Source organism: Rissa tridactyla, chromosome 9 (genome assembly GCF_028500815.1).
Source record: "Rissa tridactyla isolate bRisTri1 chromosome 9, bRisTri1.patW.cur.20221130, whole genome shotgun sequence".
NCBI lineage: Eukaryota > Metazoa > Chordata > Aves > Charadriiformes > Laridae > Rissa > Rissa tridactyla.
In genome coordinates, this window is record NC_071474.1 from 11,449,829 (window position 1) to 11,476,411 (window position 26,583).

At 41.6% G+C, this 26,583-nt stretch overlaps 2 protein-coding genes across 3 annotated transcripts in view; one reads left to right on the forward strand and one right to left on the reverse strand.

Annotated features, from left to right (window-relative positions):
• Positions 1 to 2,355, forward strand: part of HDGFL3 (HDGF like 3) — a 38,808-nt gene extending 36,453 nt beyond the window's left edge. Inside the window, exon 6 of the mRNA XM_054213812.1 lies at positions 991 to 2,355. Coding sequence (XP_054069787.1) covers positions 991 to 996 — 6 coding nt within the window. The 3' untranslated portion in view covers positions 997 to 2,355. The remainder of the gene's footprint in view (positions 1 to 990) is intronic.
• TM6SF1 (transmembrane 6 superfamily member 1) lies at positions 2,292 to 24,872 on the reverse strand. Of its 2 annotated transcripts, XM_054213810.1 has the most exons (10): positions 24,374 to 24,783; positions 22,206 to 22,309; positions 20,794 to 20,891; positions 19,729 to 19,832; positions 18,776 to 18,858; positions 17,255 to 17,376; positions 12,512 to 12,616; positions 10,422 to 10,514; positions 9,338 to 9,457; positions 2,292 to 3,961 (listed from the first exon to the last, which is right to left on the reverse strand). In XM_054213810.1, exons 1-10 carry the CDS (start codon positions 24,463 to 24,465, stop codon positions 3,770 to 3,772), a joined length of 1,113 nt encoding a protein of 370 aa, XP_054069785.1. In that variant the 5' UTR covers positions 24,466 to 24,783; the 3' UTR covers positions 2,292 to 3,769. The 2 variants fall into 2 exon arrangements, with proteins under 2 accessions (XP_054069785.1, XP_054069786.1); XM_054213811.1 differs by lacking the exons at positions 2,292 to 3,961; positions 10,422 to 10,514; positions 12,512 to 12,616; positions 17,255 to 17,376 and having other exon boundaries at positions 9,372 to 9,457; positions 24,374 to 24,872.
• Between the last annotated feature and the right edge of the window lie 1,711 nt (positions 24,873 to 26,583).

A 26,583-nucleotide genomic window follows, 5' to 3' on the forward strand; every position in this document is an offset into this window, starting at 1 on the left:
GTAAAATGAACATTCTGTCATCCCCAGTGGATTTAACTTGTACCCCCCCACTTATTCCCTGATGTTGATTTTTTTTTCATAAACAATCACACCAAATACAGTACTAATTCCTTCGTACTGCTTGTGTGTTGTGTGTTTCTTTCCGTCCGTCCGTCCGTAGGTGGACAAGCATTCACACTCTGAATTCTTTACGAAGGGGAAGGGATGCCGTGCTCGGGGTTAGGTAGTCATGTAGCATTGCAGGGCGTCATGGTGCTGGACAAAAGTAGCATGTCCCTGTGCCTGTAGGTGAGTTTTGCTATCTCCGTGAAGAAACCGAGACTCGGAGACACTTGCCATGATCCCATGGGGACAGTCTGATCCTGCTCCCACTAATGTCAGTGGAAGCAGGAGCTGACCTTGACTCAGTCACGAAGTGGAAGTTTCTTCCTGTTCTGTCATCACCTTACAGCCAGCTCCGAGCCAGACTGTTTCCTTTTCAGAAGCAACATTCAGATGCGTTAGCTGTGAAAACTCTCTGTCTTTCTCCATCCTCGCTCAGCGTTCATTTGTTTGCACAAAAGGGTGTTCCCATCGCAAGGCCATCAGGGATACAGCAGCCCTGGGCTCTTGCAGGAAGCGTGTCAGGGATTTAGTGTAGTGGAAAAATGCAAGGTTTGGCTGTGTGTGAAGTAAACGGCGAGATTCATAATGAAGTGAATGGGGAAAACGAAGAACAACCCACATACGTGACTGGAGCTGCTTACTTGAATAAAGCCCTAAGTGTTTACTCTTAAGCTGCGTTCTTTAGTATTTGTAGTGATATGTTTAGTTGATGTAACGTAAGCAGTTTTCTCTAGAAAAGATTTCTGTTTGCGCAGACCAGGTGGTTACTTCTACCTGTGACTTCGAAGTGTGGCAATAAGGCATTAATTAGATCAAGGTTGATGCAGCATGCTTTTTCTTACATGAAATGTGATTTTTTTTTCTCTCTCTCTCTCTCTCTTTCAGACTTAACCAACATAATGACTGATGAATATTAAGGGAAAACACAAGAAGGTTACATGTTTGGTTGTCTAATATTCTTGGATTTGATATGAGTCACCACATCTGTTCATTAGTATCATCAACAGCATCCCAGTTTGTATGCACATTATTCACATTCCTATCTGTTGTGTTTGCAGAAATGACATTTTACCCTTTTTTCTAAGGGTTACTTTTTGATTTTCCTATTATTTGGTTGCATGAAGTTGCCCTTTACCAGTGGCTGAGGTTTATGAAGATACCGCATACTTGAACATGTTTTAGATTCCTTTTCTAGAGAGAAAAGGTGTAACTCCAAATTACATCATTCTAAATCAGCATTTTTTTAAAAACAAGTAAATCTTAGAAATGAGTCCCCTCCATACGATACTACAATATCTTCCACGTACAAACATAATTTTAAATTTCCCTATATCCATACTTTCTTGATTTTTGACCAGTTTACAACATAAAAAAAAATTCTTCAGTTGAGATCACCGCCAAGTTCAATAATGTAATAAAATACCTTTCCTTATTAGAAGTACCTAGCTAGTTATACTCTTAATACTTCTCAAAATCATGATGTAATGTACACTATCTGACTTAGTTCCTATATGTGGAGTTAGTGAAAGTCTTTTTGTGTTTCTTTAGATTAATACAAGGATTTTTTCCAATGCCAACACAATTTGAAATCATTCATTTGGATGCTTTCCATTTTTAAGCTTACTGTGATATAGAACCCTATGGGAAACCAAAAGAAAACATCAATTTTAAATAATGAAAGGCTTAAAAAAGGATGCTGTCATTCTGGCTTTTTTTTTCCTTTTGGAAATAGAACTAGACTAGTAAGTAAGCATTCCAAATCCATTATTCTGTGTACATTATTGTTGCTATTGTGATAATAGAGATTTTTATTTATTTTTATGCCAGCTTTTATTGTGAAAACATATTTAGTCTGGTTTTATCAATCCTTGTTATGCTTGTCCTTGGAACATCTTTTGCGTATTCAAGGTTTGTAGTTGACGAGTTTACTGTAAAAAACTAAAAAAAAACCACAACAAAAAAACAAAAAACAAAACAAAAAGAAAACAAAAAAATGTATTGTTTTTACAGAATAAATTTATTGGAATGTGTATTGGGAGTAAGGTTTGAGGTTGTAAGCAACTAAGTTAGCGTCATATTTGGCTTCATACGTGTAATAATGTGAGGTATTAATGTAAGTCAAGTATTAAAGCAAAACATTCTGTTAACATGAGTTGACCATAATAGATACAAGTGCAGGTGAGATCTTTATTTTTTCTGTACTTTGCCTTTTCTGGATAACAGGAGGTTATTAAATTCACCTTGAATGTATTCAAAGTTTCTTTAAAACCATCAGCAGTAACATGGGAGGCTCGAACACCCGGTCGTGAGCCGGCGTGTCCTGCTGCCGCCAACAGCTCTGGGTTTGGTTTCTTGGGGCGACGTCCGGGCTGCAGCTGTCCCCAGCTCTAGGGAACCTGGAGGGACCCCCACCGGGGCGGCTGGCTGCCGGGGCAGAGCGTTGCTGAGCTCCTTTTTGCCAAGAAGCATCGGCCGAGACGTGCGGTGGTTATTCTGGGCCTGCCCCTTTGGCTGGAGGTGTAAAATGGTGGGTTCCCTCCTGTGAGCGCTGCCGTGACCCGCTCCTCGGTGTTCAGCGGGAGGGCGTTCACGCATCCACGTCCTGCCGCTCGCGAAGCCCCCCTGCGCGGGAGCCACACGCACGCACAGGAGCCGATGCTTTTGTGTTACCCATTAGGTTTAACAAGAAAATGAAAATTCTCTAAATCAAAACAGCCAAAAGTCGACATCCCAAAATAAAGTGTTTCCAGTTAAAACATAACAGCTAATTTCGTCTGTGAGAAAGGCACTAAATGTACTGCTTTTAGTATAAATACACAGAGAAATCATAGAAATAGTTGTAATTGCCAATGGAACCATTGCAAACTACACAAACCAAGGTCGCTGTATTTGCTGATACTTTCTTTGTGACCCAACAGCGTGAGCAGAAGTAGCTGCAGAGGAGAAAAGGGCAAAACCCCCTCCTGTGTGACAGTGCATGCTGCGGCGTACGGCCTGGCTCCTGGGGGGGACGAGCCCTCCCTGCCCGGGTCACAAGTGCTACCGGGCACAGGCTTAACTTCCAGCCGATGAGCAGTCCTTGCGGAAGTGAATCCTTCAAAGAATTAACAAAACTATATGATTTGCTTATCATATCTGGAGTCTTACCGTAAGAGTTGATTGCTTCTTAAAAGATTTCTTGGGCTTTTTAACAAGGCTGACCCGCAAGACATACTTTTTGACAAATAAAACATGTGCATGTGACAGAGTTATGTATGTGAATTTTTCACACTTCAAAATATTGACCTTCATATTCCACAGTAGCTCTGCATAGAGATTGCTAGCACTGATATTCTTCGGTGTGTGGAGGCTAAACACTGACATCATTATTATTCTTTAACTTCATGCAGTATTTCTCAAACTGTCAAAGCGGCTTACTTAAAAATAGCTGTGTGAACTAGCAACTCCGCTGCCGCGCACAGGCACAATGGGGAGAAGTGGTACTGAAGGCAGGCGTCTTTATTTTCCCTTTTCGAGTAGGATAAACGAAACAGACTGTGCAGCTTTACACAATTGGGCAATTTTACACATCGTACACACTTCATTGGGGTTCCGTCTGAGCAGTTCGGTTACATCCCAACCCAATTATATACATAGCCAAAAAGAGGAGCTGGAAGCAGTTGTGCTATTCCGTTTTTTCTTCTTGTTTTGTTTTCATAAAAAACTCTGGCTTGTTGACACACCTGTAAGCCAACAGCTGGGGAAGGATCCCATACATTATGTTCAATATCAGAAAAAACTGTTTTGCTTCTTCAGGGACTCTGTAGATGTAGGGAGTTCGAGCATGAAGAGAAGCACCAATATGGGAAAACTGAGCCTGTGGTGTGTATATAACGTATATATTAAAAAAAGGGTAAAGTTGATGTATATTTTGGAAAAACAGCATCATCTGCATGCAAGTATGCATCTCCAGCGACATTTACTAAGCCGACCCTTTTACTCCAGAATATTTGCCAAGCCAACCCTTTTATTCCAGACTTATCCATCGTACTTTTGCACAGCGGGATACAAATACAGCCTAAACTAAGGTCATGCATGTCTTGGTACAAGAGGCATAAGAGGAACCGTCAGTCCCATGGTCAGAGGCATGTTTTATGCACCTGGGGGCACTGATCTTCACCTCAGGTACAGGATCTGACCCTTGGTGTAGGGTGATCATTCAGGCAGCGGGGTCCGTGGTCCCCCCGGTGAGTGGCCGCTGCCGCGTGCGTCACCGCAGGGCCCTGCGCTGCGCGGCCTCTGCCCCATTGCGGTGGGGGGACTGGCACCCACCTACCCGGGAACCTTGTGTTTGGCATCAAGGGGAAGCTGCCAGACACGCGCTCACTCTCAATACAGTTAGAAAATAAAATCTTGGAAGCTACGTTAGTTTCCATTTCAAAAAAAAAAAAAAAATCTTAAACTCAGTCTTCCAGATTCTGATCCCAGAACTCCTGATGATTTCAGGAAACGTCTGCAATATTTGGCTTTTGGGCTGGGGATGGTTCTGAAGTATAGGTTAAGTTTACAGTGAAGGTTATACACAAAGACAAGCTTGCTGGGCTGAAACATATTTTTAGCATAAACAAACATTTAAAGATAGAAGCGTCAGGATAGTTGCTGTCTTTTGTCTCCATCTGTTACCTGCTATTTCAAGACACAGCTCGTTCACATTAACTATTGTGTGTCCAATATTTTTTTTATTTGCTAGTTTGCAGTGGAGGAGATCAGAGAAGATAAACATCAGTTGGATGTTAAGCAGAGCAGGAGAAAGGGACACCAGGATTTTAGTAAGGCAGAGGAGTACACTATGGCCAAAACGTGTCCTCTCTTCTGGCTTCAGCAGGAGATATTTTGGACTCACGAAGTTCTGATCATGGTTAGCAAAGTAGAAAGTGAAATACAGTGCCGGTGCTTTAATACAACACCCTCTAGCAAAAGGTTAGTCTGAGACCATACATCAACAGAAAAAGGAATCGGTTTCCAGGTGATTCTAACCACCCCCCTGAATGGGGAGAGCTGATTGAGCAAACCTGAGTCGGGAAAGGGAGTACAGAAAGAAACCAAACACAAACACGCTCCAGCAGAGTGCCACTTAGCACGTTCCTGTAAGTCGCTGTGACACAGTGAACAGATGTTCAGGGGCACACTATCAGCAGCCTTTTTATATCAGCCTCGTAACTCCACCTCCCTCTTGCAGCCCGTTTGTTCTCACCTGTCTGGGGCAGGAACTGCCTTGGGCACCTGGGTGGTCACGCTCTGCCCCGGCAGCAAAGACCTGGTGCTCTGTGAGGCAGCAGGTTCCCCAGCAGATAACCAGCTGCCCTCAGGCTTCAGGTAGGAGGTTTGTGTCTGTCTCATGTTTACCTGGACACCAAGAGCCTCCTGGTAGTATTTTGGAGCCTCTTCTGGGGTGAACGAGATGCTAAGCTGCGTACCACTCTGGGGAGGATTGCAAGGCCTGCCTGTCGCCCAGGGTGGCCAGATGTGCACCACAGTGAGTTGATAGTAACTTCATAGTAAGCCTTGTCAGAAAGAGCTGGGAGGGGGTGCTGCCGAGAGACCCACAACTCCCACAGCCTCCTATGTGCCTTTGGAGATCTAAGCCTTATTGTGTGGTCGTGTCTTTTACAAGAGTTGTGGTGCATTAGTGAGCTTCGAGCATTATAAAAAGAAAAAGCAGAAACATTTTGTTCTATTTGTAGCCCATGAAGATTTTTACTAGCTAACGATGCAGCATATAATGAAGTTATTGTTTATTAGACTTGTTTTTCAATATAACACATTGCTTTTTCCTTTCATTACCAGGGAGGATATTTAGGTCTCTTAAAGTCACATTTGGGTTTTTTGAATTTGATTTGCCTCTGTGGAAATTGTGTTATGTCTTTAATCTCATGTGTTTCCTTTCCGTGACTGTACTCTGCATCTGCATTTTTTTAGTTTCTTTCCCTATTTTTCCACCCCTTGGGGCAGGGTGTGTATCTTAAAAGCAGATCTCTGACTCACCAGTAGCCCAGTCCTGCTCTTCTTTCAAGCACTAGGCAGGCTTGCACCAAATCCGTAATTTGAAGCAGTAAGGCAAGCGCTGTTAGTTACTGCAGGTGTGTGTGCGCCTGTTGGGCAATAGTCTGGCGCTGCCATAAGTGAGAGCAACCCCGAGTCCGTCGTGTTACCCCACCCACATCAGGTCCTCTCAGTGAATAAGCCATTTCTTGGTGCTTTCTGTTACTGAACCCTCTCTCGTTGGAGGACTTTGAGGATCACACCCCTAAACCTTGGCTGAGAAATCAACCAAACGAGATGCTGCAGGTAAAATTCTAAGGTAGCCTTATCTGCTTAACACACAGCCTCTGTTGGCCTCAAAGCCTCAGCCAGTCTCTGATCCATCAGCGACTGGAAGCTGCCTGCTGCTGGACGTGGCACCGCTCAACTTGACAACTGCAACTTGTGTATGCCTGCTACTCATTAAGCTTCTTGTCTGGGTTGTCTGGGGAAATTGTTTGTTTGAATTTTTTTTTACAGTATTTTTGGCCTGTAGACTAATCATACTTCAAATATTTCTTACCCTGCAGCCAAGAACGGCCTCCAGCTAGGGACAGAGAAGGGCCTGGAAAAAGGTTGGGAGCCCTTCTTCACTCTGTGCCTTCTCTCTAAAACTGACTGAAATCAGACAAAAACTGTAACTTTGGAGGGGTTTGCACTGGGCCTTTATGAGCCCAAGGAAAGCCATCAAGTAGAGTAGGGAGAGAAAAAAAACATTCCTTTGTTTTAGGTTCTCTTGTAGACAAGAGGCACTGCAGAAACTAGCCACCAAAAATTGCTGGATTCAGGAAAACCCTTAGATAGAAAAGGAGTAAATAGAGAAAAACTTTCTACATCTGAGAGAACAGGGACGTTGGGCTGCAGAGAGCTGGTGAGACAGGATGGTTTTGGATAGCAGGGCTGTGGCTCTTCACCCCTTCTCGTGTGGCTCACTTGCATAGGGAAACAGTAATTTAATCAAGTTCAGAGGCTATTCCAACCCTTTTGTATAATCAAAGCTCCTGGTGCTTTAGTTGTGTGACACTTAAAGAGCTCTTCCTGCAGCTTCAGAAGGTCTAAGAAGTGTCACAACCTGGGTTTGGAGTCGGAATGATAGTAATGGAAGAATTCAAGCTGAGAGCTATATGTAATTCTGAAAAACAGTAAATATTTCTCTTTGTGCGTGAAAGGCTAGGCACTTCTTAGTTTAGATGCATCACATGGTATTTTGAGACTGGTTTTTGCAAAAAGTACATACTTCATAATGATAGAAATAAAAATAATGAAAATCTCCGCATTGCCCATCTGTAGGAGCAGTGCTGGTTCCCAGGGAGCAATGCCCACTGCTTCCATCGTTAGATAATTACCTTCATTGGACCTTTGTGCATAATAGAAAGCGAAAGGTGTTTCAGTAACTACATATGCTTTAATTATCAATTACAATGTTTTAACTTGAGAAATCAGCAAGACAAACCTGGAAATGTGTTTTGTGCCTCAAAATGACAAAAATAAAAAATAATATAGGAGTCCTCAATTCATTGTCACACACATTTTTTTTTTTTCAACCCAGGTTGCTCACGTTTCACCAAGTCAAAGCAATTGTGAGTGTTAGCTTTGGGTTACCAGTAGCTCTTCTTTTCCCCCCCCCCATCTAATGTGTAAATCAGAATTATCCTGAAGCCAAACCACAGGGGACAATAGAGGGGTTTTGGACTTCAGCAAAAAAATGATGCATGTGTTAAGCATACAGCTAAAAGGTATAAAGTGCCATTGAAAAAATAAAAAGTGTTTGTTGTGGGAAACATTTTAATGGGGGTGTGGGTGGAGAAAAACAAAACAAAACCAACTCCAACTAACCAAAACCAACCAAACAAAAATCGCCTTCAATTTGGGAGGCAGAGCATTTTGGTGAGTTTGCGAGATGGTGACAGTCAGGACACTGACTTCTGGTTTCCTTTTCCTTGTGCTAAATAATCTCTGAAGGAGCAGTTTCTTTCACGACTGTCTAGGGAATTCATGAAACCCGAGTAATCTGTCAGTAGCGAGAGGTTCCTGACACTGGCTTGCCTACTTTAGCTGCCTTGTGCTTTTTTTAGCTTAGATTTGGGCCAAAGTTGTATAATATTCATGATACCTTTGGAGCATTTTAAACCTCCTCACTTATATGTTTGCCAGATTCTATGTTGATATAATTTGGTAATTCAAGGTTATCTATAAACCTTTTTGGGGAAAAAAAAAAGTCTCTGTGATAATTGCTCACAAATAGAAAATAAAATGTCAGTGCCCCCATCCTTACTGGGCAGTTGAGCTGGATTGTAGTTTGTATCTATGATTGCTCTCAGGCCTGAGGCGCAAGCTGTTGGTCTGTGTTTGTCTAGTAGTGGTACTTGAATTCCACTTACTGCTGTGTCCCTATGTTCTCGTTATTGCCGCAGGATTCTGTGCGTATTTTCTGTCTGGACGCTCAGAGCGCATTTCACTTCCTACGTACAGTACAAATCACTTGTCACCGTCTCAGCTGTTGAATGGTCATCTATGTGTCATGAGAAGTCATTTACTTTGTTTCCATCAGTCTTCTCATAAGCATCAGCACCATCTAGTAATTAACTACAGTCGTTTAAGAGAATCAGAACAGAATGAGTTAAAGTGTGATCATTGGTCTGCCTTTGGCAACGCAAGCATGTCTTACTGTCACTGTGGTTGGTGGCCAAGGAGGTTCCCCATGTTGTACCAACATCATCAATCGATATTGTCCATTTTATGTGACTAATAAGTACTCTTTCCATCTATATTTTTCAAACTACCCAGTTGGCCAACACGTATTGTGGAAAGAATGTATTGTACTGTTTTGTCGTGTTTGAGGTTTTTTATATGGTTGACTGTCACGGCTTTAAGACAGGCTTCCTTCATGGTCTCAGCTAAAGAGTGCATGGTGCTTAGTAGGGTTTAAATGAGCCCAATAAAAAGATTCTGCAGAAGAAAAGTCTACTAAAGCAAGAATGCAGTTGTTAGAAACATGTAATAGGTTTGATTCCCCACTCCCTTAAGTTAGCTTTTTACATATACAAAACGCGATCTGAGTTGCAATAGCATAAAACCTGCATGGGAAGAACAAACCCTGGGCCCCTTATTTATTCTATAGGTCTCTACTTATCTACTTGTAATTCAAGAGGGAACGTTTTCGAAGAAATACCTGAGCTAGTCCTCCAGCATGTATAAGGGTTAAATCAGGCATCCAGGAACAACCAGGCACCAGGAGGCCATACAGAGCAATCACATAGTATGGCACAGAGTAGAACATGTATGCCAGCATCTGCGTTTTAAACAGAAATATTAGTTGCTTTGCAGAGTGAGGGAGATGCATTTAAAAACCAGCCAGCTGCTGACTGAGCAGTTGAGACTACTCAAACCTACGCTCCTGGCAGCAACAATTCCCAGGCCTTCTTGCAGCTATAGCTTCTCTGAGAAAAGAGCTTTATATGTGGCTGCTCTTTACTGGAGACCTTAGGGTAAGCTGGATCCAGTCATGTTGACGGCTATTGTCTCTTTGCCCCACCCAAATCTACTTCATCCCAGCACGTGTCTTCCAACCCCTTGCCATCTTCAGACCATGCCAATAAGTATGGCTTGACCTCACTCAATGTCCAACCCAACATGGGTGTCCATTTCTCAGTTGGGAGGTGTGAGCTATACCCCAGCCACCCCTTTCCCAGAAAGAACAGGTCCAGCAGAGACACTTGTTTCTGCCCATTCCCTCACTCCTGAATCCTCTCACCGCTCAGGCCCTGCCCCCATGCAGCAGCGGGGGTTGTGGAAGAATGGCCACCTTGCAAACACAACAAAACTAAAGGACAGCATTCCCTCCTCTGCAATACTTGTGTAAATAGGGTTTGTAAAAAGTGTCACATGTCACTGGTGACAGAAGCGTAACACCCCTTTTTGCTCCATTATTCCTGGCTGAGAGTCTACTTTGCCCTTCTAAGGAAAGGGAATGATCATAAAAATCATGCAGATCTGTTTCACGGACTATATTAAAAGAAGCCTGAGTAATTAGAATGAATAACTCTAGGTAACTGATTTGAATCTAAGTTATGTTTATCACAATGAAGAGTTGGTACCCTGTAATGGCTGTAGTAGAAAACATGAAATACCGTTTAACTTGCCATCCCCAAATACTTCCCATATTGGTCTTGTCATCTGTGCAACCCATGGCTTCATCTTCGCCCCAGTTAACAAATCAGTTCTTAACACTCTATGTTCCACAGTCAATGCTTTACCTGAAGCTTAGGATAGGCAGCAGGATCTTTTATATAAGGCTCGTGAAGTTGAATGTACAGCCGGCAGAGTTCAGCAGGGCAATCCAGAGCAATCTAAGGAGAATTTTTAAAACTTCCCGTGAACAAAGAATTTGTTCTAAAACTTAGCTAACCTGGCACCTGTTGCCAGCCCTACAGACCCACCAGCGGTCTGCAGCGCTGCTACCCCACAGGCTTGCTCAAACTATTGCGGAGGTGATCTGTTTGATCACCAGTTACAAGGCTGAAATGCAGCCACCTCCCAGCTCCTGCTCAGAGGGCTTGCGAGGAAACGCTGACAGCCTGCTTTAAGGGTTTTGACTGGAAGAGAATTTAGGCGGTTAGCTATGCTGCAGTAAAAGTATAATTGCTATTGATTTGCTCTGACAAACAGACTTTCATCCCAACAAATGAACTTTCCAATGGAAAATTGCTCAAACGGTGGAAACTTCAGGTTAAGCACACAATTGGAGGATAGCAAGCTATGAATTGTAGTCCAAGAGAAGAATCACATTGTGGCAAGGTAGCAGTGGAGAGCAATGCAGAGAGACAGGTGTTACTTAAAATAAGAATAATAATTTTAAAAACAGAGTAGCAAAGGAGAGATTGTTGGATTTTACATTCCTATAGAAAGAACAAAGCTCCCAATAAACATGGAGAGACCCAGTTGCAAAGGTAGTTTCTTTTCATAGTAGCCTCCAAAACTACTACAAAAAAATAGTATTCTAAAATAAGTTAGCAATCTGTGTCAACAGCTGCTGCTGAGTGTTTTATGGCAAGGCACCACTGATGCCTAAGTTACAGGACTGAACAGTAAGTTTTGCACAACTTAATTTCATGTGTTTGTTGTGTGACTTTGTCGGGGAAACACAAAGATTTACAAACATTGTATATTCCTCCCTGTTCTTTCCCAACATGGGCATCGAAGAAGCAGGTCTGAGTGGATTACACCGGATTATGTTTTATTAGCTCTTTCACAAATCATGGTTACTGCAGCTTATACAGAGATGTTCAGCTGATCTCTGTATGCGTAAGTAAGGCTGGTAAGCAGTTCCTGTTTGATAAAGGAAATATGTAAGGAAATGACCACACTCAACCAACAAAAAAATTCCTCTGAGAAATGAAAAAGTGGGATTGCAGTGAAATGACAGGTAAAACAGCTGATTAACCTGCATCAGTGGTGATCTGAGGTAGCACGATCTATAACAAAGCAGTCTGTGACAAGTTAGAAGAAAAAAAGTATTTTTGAGAGGCAAGTTTTCAGAGAAAGAGCAGAAGATGAGAGTAATGTGAGCAGCAGAACTACAAAAGGACAATCTGCACTAGGTAAATAAAATGTCGCTTGGGTACTTATTGTCACCTCTTACTTGAATTATTCTAAACGATCAAATTTACAAATCAAGCAAGCAGATGGTTGTCTAAGACACCTAAATATTTGAGTTCTGTTCACTGAATAATATACCACTTCCCTTCTGGAAGTTGCTTAAGACCGAAAATGCTTTAGAGCTGACAAAGGACTAGATTTCTCTTATATGCTTAAAAAGCAAACATTTATAAAAAAAAAAAAAGGCTCTTGGTAAGTAGAAACAACATGTGTTGTTCAGGTAATGTGGATAAATCTTTTTTTTGTTTGTTTTCAGGTGGAAATGTTATCCTTTAGCTCATGCAGTGTGAATTAACTTGGCTTCCTATTGAATTTTAACTGTGCGTCTCTGGTGAGAAAAACATGAACACAGATTGAATTTAGTTGGTTTGTCTCCATGTTCTTGGCCGTAAATGTAACACCAGATCGATGAAAACAGTTTTAGGTTATGTTGATCTGCACTTGGGATGCTATTTACTCTTGTGATTGTGCACAAGAGTAACATACTTACACAGGGCAAAATGAGAAGCAAAGCACCACTAATTATCATAAATAATCAATTGGTCCATTTTATATCTAAGGCCTATTCCAATCCTGAGAGACATGGGGTTTCCCTTGACCAAAATGTACATACTTTTTCACAGAGACAGAATGATTTAAAATTTAAAAGTTAGACTGAAAATTAGAGGCCAGAAAAGTTTCAACTTACCATGCCCCTAAATATGCAAAACCCCGTTGCTAGAATGAGGTACGCAGCTAACAGTAAATCTACTGGCCGTCTCAAGAGTCCTTTCTTCTGGACTTCCTGAACCACCTGCAACACAGAAGGTGGTTCGTGAGTACAGCCCGGTTCTATGTGATGTGTATTTAACTCCAGAGCACTGGCGATAAGAACAGTGAAGCGATGAAACATTGCGATAGGCACAGTTAGTTCTCAGTTATGTTACCCTATTTACCCACTGATTTCAGAGACATATTTCCACATCTAAAAAGGTGACTTCAGGCTTCACAGGATGCACTGAGGAAAATTAACCCGAATAAACTCTAGAAATGGATGGATCCAACTAAAGCCATTTCAATACAGATTAGTTTACTTTCAAAGCAACCTAAATCAAATGAACACTACTCTAACTCTGCAACCACATGTGGCTTTAAAGCAGCATAACTAACTTCAAAGTTGCGTCTATTTTTAATCAGAATTAATTAATTTTCCTGAATGTCCCTATGTAGGAAAGCTTTGGAAGCGTAGGTTTGTCTCGAATATTTGAAGTTGAATGTAATGCACTTTGTAAAAGGACTGTTTGGAGAGATGGCAAAATGAGGGTCATCTCATTACTGACAGTGAATGCTGGGCTTCAGCAGCCTGTGACACTATGGAAATTGATGGAATGTCACTGACATAAAACAAAAGCTTTTCTGTGGCAGTTGAGCTCTCTGCTGAGGTCAGTGAGTAAATAATATATCTTAATATGTAATGCAGAAATAGAGAACGAAATGTGTGTATGGAGCACGTGGAAAAATCTTTCTTTCATTCTTTTATTGCTGTACGCTATGGATTCCTCTGATGGGCACGGCAGAGCTTCTCAGCACCCCGATCTCATCTGTTCTGTACCCCTTTTCCTCAGCTTCAGAACAGGAATCCCCCCGCGGCACCGCACAAGCAGATGTGAGGGGTTCACAGCCTACGGTAGCAAAGGCCATGTAGGTATCTAACATGGAAGGTGGTTTGTAGGAACAAAAGTCATCTCTTTGCCTACGTGGTAAAACTTGCAAGACCCATGGAAATAACCTGGGGTACACTTTCAGCACTGTGTTGTTACAGACAAAATTATAAGCACATCAGAGTACCTTTCTGTAGTTCAGAGGGAAAACTTCCCCATTTATATGTGTTACTCATTTCCTCTTCCTTTTTATTAGCTGTGTGTTGGCATGCAGACAGCAAAAGAAAAACCTGATTTCCTTCCTGTTATACATTTGTGGAATTGTCTCCAAAGCACAAAACAATAATTAGGATGTAGAGGCACAGTTAAAAGCACTCAGGATCAAGATACTCACAATGAAGTTATTGAAACAGGAGAACTGATCTTGCAAGCCCTATTCCTGAGTAAGAACTGCAAGATCTGAATTGTAGCTTAACAAAAATATGGCTATTTTAAACACATAGGCCATCCCTTTCATAAAACTATTTTTTTCTATTAAAAGATCTTTTTCAGAAAAAAAAGGTGATGCCATTTTCTGTTTTTCAAACACAAAAACCAGGTCTGTTCTAGCAGTATGGTGTCACTTTACAGTATTTAAAGTAGTAGTGTAGGAATGTTTATAATATTACCTGCAAAGAATGTCTATATTCTAATATTTATTGCTATGAAAGACAAAGGCCTCCCATGGCTGCTGAGTTGCAAGTCATTCTCAGATGCAGACTACCTAAGGATAATGCAAAGTCTGAGGGTTGATACATTTTCTTTCCACTTTTGTCTAAGTATGAAGCTTATGTATGTATGTATCACTCTTCCTTTCAAAAGGTACATTAAATGAATGTGCATATTTACTGTGATCACAAAGCTACAATAGAACGTTGTACTTGGAGATTTTGGAGACAAAGCCAATACTAGTGGCAACAACCTTTGGTAGAGTAAGAGTTTGTGAAATTGCCAAAGTACAGAAAACTCGCACCTTTTTTCTCTGTGCATACACTTAAGGAAACAAAATGAAAATGCAAAGCTAAGGAAAAAAAAAAGCAGAAGCAAGAAATTGAAAGACAGTATGCGCTTTGCTGACAGACCTCAGCTACGCAGTAATTTTGCCTCACCCTTCTTTTTCACAGCAAAGTCGCATTAATACGCGCTGAAGTGAATTGCGTGCTAAGTACGCTGGCCGAGTAGAGATGACCTGCCAAAGGTTTCCCATTTATTGCAAACAACGTTGAACTCTGCACAGCTCTCGCCAGCCCCGCTGTTCCTTTTGTGTAGCAAGGAAGTGTGTAGGCACGCTTTGCAATTTCTCTCGCTTCCAGGGAAAAGCTATTTTCCATAACTTCTGAGAGGCTCTTTACATCATCAGTTTTAAGGAATCAAAATAATCTTGTGTGCTGTCCACAGAAGACAGTCCCTTCAGAATTTGTGTGCAAATCTGAATTTATGTGTATTCTGTTAATGAATTTTAAATCACATTAAACTCTTCTGAGCTGATATACTTGCAGATAAATCTGCGGGGCTTTGTAGACACTGCAGCACAGCTTGCTTTGATTCTAAATGAGAGCATAACGCCATTCCTCTCCCATGCACCCACCTCTATTAGAAAACACCCGAAACTTGATTACCTCTCCTCTGTCCCCACTGTGATTTTTTTTTTGACTGGTTTATAGTAATATTAAATACCTTGGCCAACAAAATATACCCTGCTCGTGTTGCTTTCATGGAAGTATTTTTCTATATACTTGCACTATTGTGTTTAAAAGCATTATCACATTTTCTTCCTAAATCTGTTAATACTAACTCTGAATAATGATAACTAAAAAAAGTTCAATTTTACAGCTAATTGCAAATGATCTATTGAAAGAGAACTAAATATTTTCAGGACTTACAATGATTAGCTAGCTGATTAGTAGCATTACACGCAATTATTTCCTGGAAACAATACTTAATTTAGGACTGAGAGAGTTGTATAAGAAGTAAGAAAAAATCATGAGTAGTCATGTTAAGATTTAAAGGCATTTTCAGGTATATAGTTATTGAACCTAGGTATTTATGCTCTCATATGGAGCATAAATTAGTTGTGAAGATAAAATACGAACTCTAAAAAAGAAATTACTTGAGAAGGGTAGGAGGCCCTGGTGAAAGGAATCAAGGCTTTTTCTACGATCTTCTGACCAGGGAAGCTAAGGTTTACAAGAAAGGATTCACTAAGAAGTGCAATGTTAAATTTTCAGATCCCCAGCATTTTATGCACTCTTTTTGAAATAGAATTTTAAAACTAAGTTTCTCTGCAACATATACCGAAGTAAAATCTCAAACCTTAGGTAGGCAGTTTAACTCCTGATAAGCGTAGGAGACATGGCTATATTTCAGCGAGTAAGCAGGCCATCACATATTTTCTACAATAGGGATTTCTGTGGTGTTCTCAGTACTAGGAAAACAAACTGAAACCTTCATCCATCCTCCGTGAGAAGGATGTTCTTGCTAATATGTATGGCAAAAATCTCCATTGCTGCCTTTAACTACACTTAACTTCTCTACCCTGATGACTCTAAAGAACATGGTTTTGGACAGAATTAGTGACACCCTTAAATAAATGAGATCAAATTGCTTTGGGATGGGACGTGTGGTTTCCTATAGGCCTATGTAGGAGGGTATAAGAGGGTTTGGCACCTGAAGTCTCCCACAGTTTGCCTTTCATAGGGATTTGCCCTAAAAGTGGTGATTCTATAGCGGTTCTTCAAACTTCAGGAGATATGAACAACTGCGTATACCCCTCTTTCCTGCTGAAGAGTCATGGCTGGCTGGCTGAATGTTACCTTTCATACATTTCTGGGAAAATCTGTCAGTGCATCGTCTGCTGTTATTCTATGCCATAAGCTACGCCACCTGCACGCTTCCTGCCTGTCACCTATGGGACTGGAACTAACTCCTCCGTCTGTGTCTATGCTTTCAGTTACAGAACGAACCTGACTGAGACCCATCTCTTGTGATGCAAAAATATTAATTGATCATATTTCTTACAACTCATACAGTGTGCTGTGGCAATAAACTGGCTTGCTTATAGCAACAGAGTTAAAGATCTGTTCTGTGCTTTGTACCACAGGGATTTTTTTTCATTTTTTCTTTATAAAACAGCACCTAAACTATTATTGCATGTTTTGATTGCTCAGTTAATCTTATTACAGTTGAACTATTAAATTCAAAAGCAAAGGTCTAAGGAGTTTTAAGTAAATATTATTTTTACAGATTTTTTTAATAAGAAGTGTGTAAATAATATTCATATCAATTAATGTACAATGTCTTCCCTGTAAAATCAAATATTGCAGAACACACATTCAAAAAAGTATTACATTACGTGAAATCTGTAAGTCACCTGCAGAAGAATGCTCCTGCAGAGCTTCTATAAGGATTTTGTGTTGCTTTATGAAGCTGGTATATGTCAATATTTTCATCAGCTAAGAAACTGAAACAGTCAGAAACTGAATAGACAGAGGGTGTTAACACAATTACACCTAGAAATGGATTATTTCCTTTAAACATGAGATTCTTTTGCTTTGTCTTTATCAGACCATAATGAAATGGTCCTGCAGTATAGATATTTTTACAGTGTCTATACAGCCTGGCAGCAATTGTCGTAACAGTGAAGAGTTACAGTACATTCCAGGCTCACCGAGGGGCCTATAAAACTCGGCAGAAACAGCAAGCATATTTCAGTTTTCCTAACAGTAGCCAACACTGAAATACAATAATATTACCTTGACTGGAGTGTCGTGAGTCACTGAAGGCTGGTTGTAAATTCGGAACCCAGCCCATATGGGAAGGCAAATATATGGCACACTTAAGAAAAAAGCAGGACACACTTTTGTTCCGTATTTGCCTGTTAAAAATAATTACAAATTGTCATACATCTTATAAGCTGTGTTGCAGAAGAGTAAAAATAAAAATCCTATGTAATATCAAACCTGAAGCAGCTATGGTAATGTAAACATATAACACTAGAAATCACTGTTAAAGCAACACACGAATCTTGTTGAAAATCATGTGTTTAATAACAGTAGAGTCACAGGTGACAGAGAGCGTATCGGACAGGAAGCCATTTCAGAAATTAGGGGTTTTTTGAGGGGACGGGAAACCACCTCTGTCACTCTGCACTAGGTAATCCCATAGGATGGCACCACTTTGAAACCTCTTAATGGAACCTGCTTCTAATAGAGACATCATTCTTTAAAGTATGGAAAAAAGGAATGTATCCATTTTTTAAGATCTGATATCATGTTTGTTTTCCAAAGTCCCGATTTCTCCTACAGGCCTGTGCTAATATTTGAGGACAAAACAAATTGAGAGAGCCACCCTCATCCCAGGTAAATCAAGAAAAACTGTGTCTTTTACAGGGCTACTCTCTATGTCAGAAAGGAAGGCAGAAGGCATGCTCTTGAGAACAAGTTTCTCTGCCTTCCCTAGGGGAAAGAGGAAGAGATATTGTCACATTAAATCCACTGACTGTTTTCTCTGTGGTGCATGTGTGTCTACGGAGGAGGGAACTGGACTGGCCCCAGGCTGTACCATGAATATTCCTCCTCTGTCATAAGAAGCAGGGCCAAAGCAAGCTTTTCTAAAGCTGTCTACAGGATTTGGACCCATGAACATTTTCCTCAGCATCAATTTAAGCTTTGCTAAAAAGGAAATTTTTAATGAAGGAGGGTGGTACTCTTAAATGACCACTATTACTATCAGTAATAATGATGTGAAATTTTTTTATTACAATTCTCAACCTCTAGCAGCACAGCTATGCACTGATTTATGTTAGAAATCTATGAATGTTACATTTATTTTGAAAATAGAGCAACTTCCAGATTTCACTTTTAAAGGCAATTTGGATCCCTCTTGTAATCTGCTTGAAAGTCAGACTATTAAGTAAATTTTAAATGTTACGCAAAATAAGATTTATAATTTTTTATGATACTAAGAGACAGCTATTGTCTCATTGCTTAAATTAAACCTAGTTTGGATGAAAGTTATGGGTATAGCAAAATACAATACTTTTTTTTTTTCCTTCAGAACAATGTAAATTGAAAGTTGGTTTTTTTTCCCTGGTCTCCATCTTCCCCTCCTCATATTTAAATTTCAAAATACCTTGCATCTCTTTACTGATACAGCTAAAATTCCTCTTTCATATTATTACAGAAAGGAACCATTACTGCTGTAAAATACACATAGCCTAATGCTGAATTTAGAAAATGTTTCATAAGGAAAAGTCATATAAATTACATTCTTACCGACAATGTTTCCAGGCATAAAGACAATGATGCTCATGATAATGGAACCTAGCCAGTAGAGGCCAATGGTTCTATAGCTTTGTCTGTTTAAAAAAGGATAAAAGATGTAATTATTGCACCGTCCCTAAAAATCTACTACTCCAAATCACTCTCAAATTTTATACGGATTACCATGATTGTATCTTAGTAAGTAAAGGCTTTAAAACCTGTACCACAAGTCAACAGTGGATTCTTGCCCCTTGAGAGGGGGATATGGAGAAATCCTACATTCGTGTGTGTGGTTATCACATGAACAGAACAGGATCTGTGCATACTCAGTTATTTGCTGTTGTTTCACTCATCTGAAGGCTGACTGCATGGTTTTGCACATCACAGGTTGTACAAGACTATAAAAGAATTAATAATTTTATTCTGTTCATGCTTCTATTACCAGGGGGTAGATTAGCTTCTGGAATTTAAGTACTTTTTTTCCTCAAACTCTTTATTCAACAGCAAGAAACATAAGAATCTCTAGAAATAAACATTTTCTCTTAAACTGCATGATATTCTCTAACGTGGATGAGAGATCATCATACTTAGCAATACATTATTCCTATCATAAATATGTTATTTGGAAAAAAAAAATGGTTTTTCACACGTAGTTTTAACATGCATCACCTTTAAGATTTCCTTTTAACTAACACAAAGCATTCAAAGAGGCCATGTTCTCTGCTGCACAGTGAAGACGACAGACTACAACTCAATGCATTTGCTGGGCTTATTCAGCCGAGAGAAAGGGTAACTTGGTGAGGGTACAGCTCCTGGAAGTAATGAAATCTTAATAGCATTGCTTTGGTCTAAGACATGCAACAGTCCTGAGAGAAAAATCTAAATACTGCACTGAAAAGAAAGCCCTCTGTAAATTATATGAGAATGCAAGCAAACCAAACGGTACACAGATCAAAATTACTTACTCCCATGCAATAGCTGCCACCATCAGCAGATACATCAGATAATGAACGGAACCATCCCAATAGCAGATCACATGGCCATACGCAGTGTTCAGATACGGTTCGCCCTAGGGAACATTTATTTTAAAAAAGATACAGCGATTAGAGGAAGAAAAACATAATAAAGAACAGCAGGAAACAATTTCAGAAAAGTAACTAATGTTCTTTCAATCCAGAGGTACTGGTTTTGACTGACAATGCACGTTTCCAAGCACAAAGCTGATTTAGGTAAGATCAGGTATAATTAAATCAGTTCTATAGCTGCAAAATAGGGTGCAAGACGGAAGGGCAAATGCCTATGTATGACTGTCAGCATTGTCCTGCTACATTATGGAAATATTACTTTTTCATATTTTAGTGATAAAAGCTACAAAATAAAGATACATCTAACATAGAACAAGTAAAGATCTATTTAGCAACCTAGAGATCTGCCGCAGTATTGAACATATTGATGACAACATATAACCTTGTAAGGTCCAACTCGCTTCACGCTGAAGTTCACGGAATCTTTTCAATGACTTCAGTGACTTTCACATCAAGCTCTTACTGAGCTATTTTTGGTGGATGTTGATATTCAGCGGCCAAGAGATTCTGCTGACTAGGTATCTGGCATCATCATTTTTTAACTCCACTTTAATTCCTTTTAGTAAAGTGATTAGGCAAAAATAAAGATGCAACTTTGTTTCCTTCTTGGTAACACATTTAGGTACTGCAGCACTCATCCACTCCTGAGTGCTACCTATGGCTTTCTGCAAACATCTACAGTCTATTCAATTCCACAGGAGTTAATACAGAACCGTGTCACTTAAACTAAGTGAAATAACATTGCAGCTTGAACAGTATGCTACTTTTTCCTGAGTCAGTGATTTCACGTCAGTGAAGGTTTTGCCTGCAACAGTAATGAAACAGGGCAATGACCAAATTCAAGAAGACTCTTTTGAATGCGTAAGTGGCTATTTTTCTGTGACAAATACCAAGTTAGTTACGGCAAAGATTTTGTTTACATTTGTAAGCCAAACAATTGTTTACCTCTCTCAAATAATGAGTCATGAATCCATCAATAATTCCATCCTGTTCCAGTCCAATTATTAGATTCACTACACTGGTAAACGCAAATACAGCATAAACTGTAATAAGATAAAGGGGGGGGAAATTAATAAGTTAATAAAGATTCAGAATTGCACAATTGCTTCACAGTCTGAGAAATTCAGTCAGGCAGAGAATTATTGAATTAGGTGCATCTACTTTGAGGTGACAGATATTTAACACACAATATTACTTCCCTACATAGCTTAGCATTTTTTCATTAGTGGTTAGTCAACGAAGTTCTTAGGAATGTGAAATTCTGTAGAGCTGTAGGTGCAGCCTCCATGGAAAGTCAGTGTCGGCAGAAAGGACAATGTGGCCTTTCAAAATTCTTGGGCACATGAAGTAGAGAAGCTTGACTGTGGTCATCTCTTGGAAAGGAGAAAGGACAACAAAAAGGAGGTGGGGAGGGAACTGTGACTTGCCATTTTGGGAGGTCAACAAGGCAAACTGCATTAGCCACCGCAGTCCATAGGAGACCATTAGTTAGCGAGTCACTCCTTGGAGACAGGAAATTTATTTGCAGTAGGTTTAGGTTACTTATTTCCTTTGACTTCAACATGAACTGAGAGTTCCCGGCCTCAGGCAGAACACTGAGGACAGACGCCTACGAGTTGTAAAGAGGAGGAAGGCAAAGGGCAAATACAGGTGGTTTGTATGCTGCTTTGCCTATGGGCCCATCTTGTAAAATTTCAAAAAACAGCAGCGGTTTTTCTTCTAGATTTTTGATATAAGGTAATCTAGATCTATGGTTTCCTTTTACAAAGTAATCAATGTTTCTATTCTTTCATGGCAAAGTATCAATATAGAAATGTTTGCCCAAGTCTGCAGACAGCCCGAGCCAAGAGTTGGGGTGGTTTGAACTTAGATATCACAAAGGTGAGTTAACACAGAAGCTAATAAAAATGGGAGAATTAAGGTATTCAATCACAGGAAACACCAAACCATGGAGGCCATTGATCACAAAGATCCAAAAATCCCAAATGAGTCCACCCAGGATGAGACAGATACGCTTGAGAGGTCTACTGTGGTGTCTAACTCCTGCTACAAGAAGGATCTTAACAGAGCAGGTATGACAGTATTCCAACACATTCACAGCTCAACTCAAGTGTTATTCTTTTCAAATAGGAAGTCTGGCTTGTCCCTAAGCTGGATCTCCTACTTGAAAAGAATAAAAAGGTTCAAAAGAAGCATTCTTTCTCCTCAGTCTTTCTTTCTTTCTTGGCTCCTTAGCACCTCACCAGACTGGGTTCTGAAGCCGTGCCTTAAATGTTCAATCTGAAATAACCATCATATATTATCATATATATAAATTAACACTTTCTGAATTTAGCTTCATTGTTACCAAGACATACCATAAAACAGCGGGTCTTTTGGTGGTTTCCTTTTGACAAGGACACGAGCCAACAGAGCAATAAAAACCAGAACCAGCAATCCAACTGCAACGAGTACCCAGGAACTGTAACAGTATTAAACAAAAAGAATTTAAAAGACAAAAAAAGAGATGGAATTTTGCTTCTTCAGCTTTTCTTACCAGTTATCCTCAAATGCACATACTCTTAAAGTAACTTTTAATACTTTAAAAGGCTGTTTATTAAATCCATCGCATAGTCTGCCATAGTATTCATTTTATAGTTTTGCAGAATTTATGTGGCTGTCTTTTCACATGTGATCATCTAAAAAAAGAAAATACGAAAATAGCTAGATAAACAACATAACCAGGAGACTAGATTTGTCTGACTAAAATCAGTTTTCATGCTGGTATTTGCAAAAATAAACAAAAATGATGGAAAACTTAAAGGCCAACAAGAGTAGGATCATTAGGGACATCTAGTCTAACCTTAGCAATAAATTATCTACTCAGGAAATTACATATTTGCAAATAAAACACATCAGTCCCATGGAATAGGAATAGCAGTGTGGAAAGCCTATGATGGATCTAGGTTTAATTTCCAGTTTTGAAAAGGCTACCAAAGGTTTCCCCAGCCCTATAAGGCAGGATCGCTTGAGGGGTTCGGTAATCAATACAGGTGGGCTCGGCAGAAAAGGCCTTTTCTTGGAAGATGGGGGCTATAATGATAGCGCATGTAAAGTGGTGGTGGAGGAAAGCACAAAAATCTTCAGTGCATAGCAAATTTGTCTCCTTCCCCAAGAAAACATGAGTTAAGAAAACCAGTTTGAAATTGGTTTATAGCTCAAAGTGCATGAAATGTATTTAGTTCTCTTTAAGACAGACTCTTCTTGTCAGTCTTCACTTTTGTGCCTGTGTACGGGGGGGGAAAGGAGTGGAAAGTTAGGTAAAGTCCAGAAGCGTAAGCTAAAAATATTTGGCACATGATTTTATACATGGTAGCACTCTGTATGTCAAGAAAACAGATTGTGTACTAACAAATAATAGTGACTATGACAATTTGAGTCTCACTGAAACTTGACTTAAAATTACTGTAAAAAAATAGCGAGATCAAATATTTCAAAATATATACAAACATACTTTCCGAGTCAGGATGAGCAGTACTAGCTTGACGGTTTATTTTATGGTCTGAATCTTCTGCTAGTTTGTTTTCCCAGTGATGAATTTCTTCACGCCATTACAGCTGTTAATGTTGCAGTGACTTTTCACTGCGCTCTATCAATTTGAAATAAATATTGGCAATGAATCAAGTAAGTCAGCATGTGTTATTCGGCATTTCTTTTAGTGAGAAACAAAAAATTAAGTTATCGGCCAGAAGGAGGAAAATGAGGATGGAACAGATGTAGGAAAGCCTTAAAAACATGCAGCAAATATTTGTGCAGGAAAGTTGCAAAACACCCCAGGCTGTGAGATCACAAAATACCACACGGACCTTTAAGTACATTGTTTTTTCCATGAGGAAAGACTTTTCTTTTCTAGACCTGCGGTTTATCCTGGGATCCTACCAATTTTTTTTTTGACAGGTCGAGAGCATATGGACATTTTCAGTTAAAACTCGCACGTCTCACAGGGTGCCCGAAGCGTGCGGAGCTCACTGAGGCCGGTGAGTCCTTCCACTCGTTTTTAAACAGAATTTGGATTTTGTTTGTGAAACGCCGTGACGGGGGAGCCGGGGGGAGGCCGCAGAGCCGCGGGAAGCCCCCGGCGCCCCGGGGGTTGGGGCACGGTGCGGGACCGGGCGATCCCTCCCGGGCCGGTTCGTCCTTTTGGCGCTACCAGCGGCCGGGACGCGCTTCAGGTGATGCGGAACCGGCAGTTTTGAGGGTGCTGGGGCGAGCGGCCAAGCTGGGCTCACGACCCCCGGCTGCATCCCGGCGCGGAGGAGGCGGACAGGACCCGGCAGCGGGTCTCCCTCCGTCCGAGCCCGGCCGGCCGCCCGCGGCGAGGCCCGACCCGCCGCCTCGTCTCGTCTCGTCCCGCTCAGCCCCGCCGCCGCCCCTGCGCTCTCCCTGCGCCGCCGCTAAAAATACCCTCCGGGCTGCCCCGGCCACCCGCACCTCCCTCGCCCCCGCCGCCCGCGGGGCGGGAGCCGCCCGGCCTCGCCCGCCTCACCTGCCGCCGGCCGCCAGGCAGTTGAAGAGGTAGGTGACGGGGATGGCGGTGAGGGAGAGGACGAAGACGCCGGTGGCCGCCGAGGCGCTCATCCCCGCGGCGGGAGGCGGCAGCCGCCCTCTGCGCCCCCGGGCCAGCGCCGCGCCTTGCCCCAGGCGCCGCCTCGCCTCAGCCCTTCACGCCCCGCCGAGGGGCGTCCGCCGGCCTCGGCCCGCCGCCCGCCCCCTGGCCGCGGCGGGAAAGGTTAAATCCGCCTCGGAAACCGGAGCCGCCCGCGGGTCGGGGAGGAGGGCCGCGGGGCTCCCCGCCTGCCCCGGGGCTCCGGGGGGGGGTCGAGGACTGCCCGAGCGGTGGTGCCGCGGCGGCAGGGAAAGGGGCTCCTCCGGTAAACGGCGAGGAAGGGCAGCGGCGGACTGCCAAGTGGATGCTGTCGCGGTTGGACTAAGCGTTGTGAAAGAGGCTTCGGAGGTTAATCGTTAACGAACGGCACGGCGAGAAATGGCCGGTGGATGCGGCCGTGTGCGCCGGGTCTCTCGGACGCGACGCGTCTTGGGGGAAGGCGGTAGGTGGGAAAGGGGTTCCCCCGATCCGACTAGGGCAGGAGTCTCCGAGAAACCCCTGAGAGAAAATTCGGCATCTCTTTTTGCATCAGAATTTATCTGGGTTGTTAAGAACAAGGGCAATAGCATTTTAAAAGTGCTTTAATTATGAACTCACCTTTTCCATTTAAATGCCAGAAAATTAAGAAAACTTAGGCATATGTTTGAATTTATCCAACAGTATTTTTTTTCTGGCTTCAAACTTTGTATGAGTATCAGCACTAAACTGTCAGTGTGCAAAAAAAAAGTTAAATGAGTCTTGTGTGCAAGGCAAACAGAAGTGAAAACCACTATTCCTAGAAGTTCTGAGCATTTGAATCCAGGACATTGGCCGGGGAGAGCGATCATCCTGTGCTGCTGGGGGAAAAACAGCAAATGCGTTTCGAGCGTGCCAGGCAAGCTCTTGCTAGTCGAGACCAGGAAGTATTAACGCTGCTGTAAAAACACACGTCTGCAATAATGGGCAGAATTCCGATTCCCCGGTGTTGCAGCAGTACAAAGGAGGCTGAGGAAGCAGCACCTGTCCATCAGGAGGAGGATGAAGGGCTTGGCATACGAGTGCTCTCCGTAAATACTCGAGGAGTTAACACCAGCGAGAGGAAAGAACTCTTTAATTTGAAGGACAAAGCTGTGAAGAAACTTTAACTTGGAAGTTTTTGGAAACAGATTTTTAGCTACAAGCAGTAAAGGGTCTTCTACTCTTTTACAATAAGAGCAGTGAATTAAAAAAAAAAACAAAACCCAACATAAGAATCCAGCCATAAGATGTTATTTGATAAGTTTAAGCAACAGACTGATCGATATGATTGCAAGAAAGGAATTTGGTGACCCAGAACATATTTATGTCCCATATATTATGTACCAATTCTTGAATAGTTATTTCAAGTGAGAAGGTCTAGGATCTGGCCACAGGTAGGTGAATGGGTTAAACCGTGCTCAACCAAACTATCTGGTAAAAACATGATGCAACTCCTAAAAGTAATTTAGTCCACCCAAGTGTCAAAATTGCCATCAGATGAGTCAGGGCTAAATTTACCGCCTCCAAATGCCTACCTTTCAATGCACAGCCGGTTTACTTCTCAAGCTTTCAAATGTATAGGCTGCTTATTTGTATGCAGCTGGCACAGTGCAGTCCCAAGATTCATGTCTCAAGCTTTGCTTCGTAGTTCCTATGTCCGTAAAGTCAAAGGCAATACAGGAGATCTTCCTCACCGCTCCGCCAGCATATTCCGGCACTGATTCCCCCCCATCTTGTTGATCAAGTCCTATTCCAGCTTCTGAGTAGAAACTGTCAGGGCACATGGTGTGGTAGGCACATAGCACCTCACCTGTACAGGGTGCATTGTTTGAGTCTATTGTGGTGAGATCTATCAACTTTTGATTAAAAAAGTAATTATGAGCATCTGGGAGCAGAAAAGACTCCTGAAATGGGATGTTTGAAGTGTTTGTTCAAAAGGGCGTGTTTTTTCCTTTCATTTTCATCTCTCACTCTGTGAAAGAAGCACTAGCCAGCCTTCCATCTCCATCGTTCCTCTCCATTTCCCGACAGAAGAGGCCCCCAAGTCCACCCATGGTAGTGTTGAACATGTGGATTCTGGCATGCCACGCTTT